This window comes from Echinops telfairi, unplaced genomic scaffold, assembly GCF_000313985.2.
Source record: "Echinops telfairi isolate 266 unplaced genomic scaffold, ASM31398v2 ScPeMD7_7410;HRSCAF=8448, whole genome shotgun sequence".
NCBI classification, from domain to species: Eukaryota; Metazoa; Chordata; class Mammalia; order Afrosoricida; family Tenrecidae; genus Echinops; species Echinops telfairi.
The window spans coordinates 2,665,574-2,667,683 of record NW_022111310.1 but is presented as its reverse complement, the minus strand read 5'-3'; the positions used below and the strand labels follow the sequence as shown (position 1 = coordinate 2,667,683).

The 2,110-nt window shown below is 51.3% G+C and overlaps 1 protein-coding gene across 1 annotated transcript in view; it reads right to left on the bottom strand.

Annotated features, from left to right (window-relative positions):
* Positions 1–1,489: 1,489 nt before the first annotated feature.
* Positions 1,490–2,110, bottom strand: part of NANS (N-acetylneuraminate synthase) — a 19,675-nt gene continuing 19,054 nt past the window's right edge. The window contains exon 6 of the mRNA XM_004710989.2: positions 1,490–1,719. Coding sequence (XP_004711046.1) covers positions 1,510–1,719 — 210 coding nt within the window. The 3' untranslated portion in view covers positions 1,490–1,509. The remainder of the gene's footprint in view (positions 1,720–2,110) is intronic.

The window sequence follows — 2,110 nt, the reverse complement described above, 5'->3', positions numbered from 1 at the left end:
AAAAAGCAAATATTTTAAGAATGATGATGGCAACAAATGTACAAATGTGCTTGACACAATGGATGGATGGATGGATTGTGATCAGAGTTGTACGAGCCCCGACAGAGTGATCTTAAAAGGAAACGGGGAGGTGGAACCAAAAAGACCTGGGGCTGTGGTTTCACCTATCTGCCTCCCTCCACACCCACTCGGAGGCCCTGTTGCAGCGTGAATTCTCGGTGGATGTCCTTAAGTGTGCATGTGATGTAGCTAGTCCTTACGTTGCACGCCCCAAGCTCAGTGCGTGTGTTTGGGGGGGTGAGAGGTGCATAAGTGTGCCTGAGACATCCTGACTGCACATGTCTCTTCCCCTTCTAAAGTGTGCCTGATCTCTTAAGGACGCTTATTCATGGGCATGGCTAGCTGATTGGTGGGTGGGCCTTTGGGGGGACAACTCCTTTTCCCTAAGCATCCCTGCCTACCTATCATATCCGACTCAAGGTATATGGACCCAAATCATTCGGAATGGATGTTGGTCATTCTGGCTACTTCCTGCCAAACACAGGTAAGGAGGGATACTTGGGTCCACCTCCTTTCTGCTCTTCTGAAAGGGCAAGTTGTCCATGATGATGGGGGTTGTCATAGGTAGGCCCCAGATACTGTATTCTTGAGGACAGTGTACAACGCAGGACCCCCTCCCACCCCACCCCACTGGAAAACACTCATACCTTTCCAGAAATCATTTTGGAATCTACCAGTGGGGCGGGGGGTGGGGAGCGGAAAACAGGAGGTATCTTTTACTTACAAGTACACCTCAAAAGGCTAATTACATGCATTTGAAGAGAAGATGAAGCACAGTAAAGAAGGCAAAACAGGCATGTGACAAGCATTAATCTCAGGACTGGTTTACAAGAGCAAAGGGAGACTGTCACGGAGTGCTGTAAAAGGTGTGCGGTGGTGGCTCAAGGAAGCAAAACCAAGAGTGTGCGGCCTCTGGGAGCTGGCCTTGGGACTCCAGAGCATGCGACATAAAATCGGGTAGATGGTGCAGGGGATGGTTTCAGCACTCCCTGGCAAACCCCAAGCCCACCATCCCCACCGCCTTCTGCTGTTGGTCGCTATGCACACAGCACCTGGCAGCATTGTGTGTGGTCGGTCCCCTCACTTACCATGCTCATGACGCATCGTGCGTTGGCCCCCCATCTGAACAGAAGCTGCTAAAGGACTAGGATTCGGGTGTTCCCTGCCCCGCTCTGTACCCCCAGCAGTGCCTGGTGCACAGTAGGCCTTCAGTATTTCTTGAAAGAAGGCAGGGATGCCACTCCTGTCTCTCTGCTTTTCCTGCCTCCCCTGCTGGTGGCTCTGTGTACCCTTCCAGCAGTCTTGCGCAGGGGCAGCTGCTGTCCAGGGAGTGGGCTGGTGAAGGAAAGTCAGCCCTTTGGAGGAAACCATCCCATTCCACCCCCCACCCCCCAATGCCCTCCACACTACCAAAAAGGCAGCTCATAACTCAGAGAATGGCACTTTATTTTACATTTTTTTCTTCTTGCCATGATTTTCTACCGATTCTTCCAAGATAGTGTCATCTTCTTCGACAGTGACTAGAATCTTCTTGCCCACCAGGTGAAAGATATCTTCAGGAGGATAGCCTTTCGGCTCACCCACCTTCACGGTGAGCATGTCCAGGGTTAACACGGTGCCTTCTGGGATTCTCACTTTGGCTACCACAGACTTGCCGAGCTGCAGACAAAAACGACTTGCTATCAGCATCACAGACGTAAGCACCACACAGGTGCCAGGGACCCAAGTTCTCTGATAGGTCTCCAAAAGGCACCTTGACAGCAGAGACACTGTCACCCCTCCACGGTCTTCAGCCCCCCACATCATCAAGGACTGCTGGAGTGAATCCAGAATCAGAAGAGAGGCTTTGACGATAAGCAAGGGAGCTCAGCTATAAAGAGAACCAAGTTCAAATCCCAGCCTTCGTCCGTTACCAGTGGTGTGATCGCAGACTAGGCTTCAGTTGATTTGGAAAATCAGAAAGAATGCTTCCTGCATCTTATCAAACAAGCTATCGCGGCACAGAGGGGTCGAGTCCCCAGGGAGACTGTGTTAACTAACCTAGAGACAC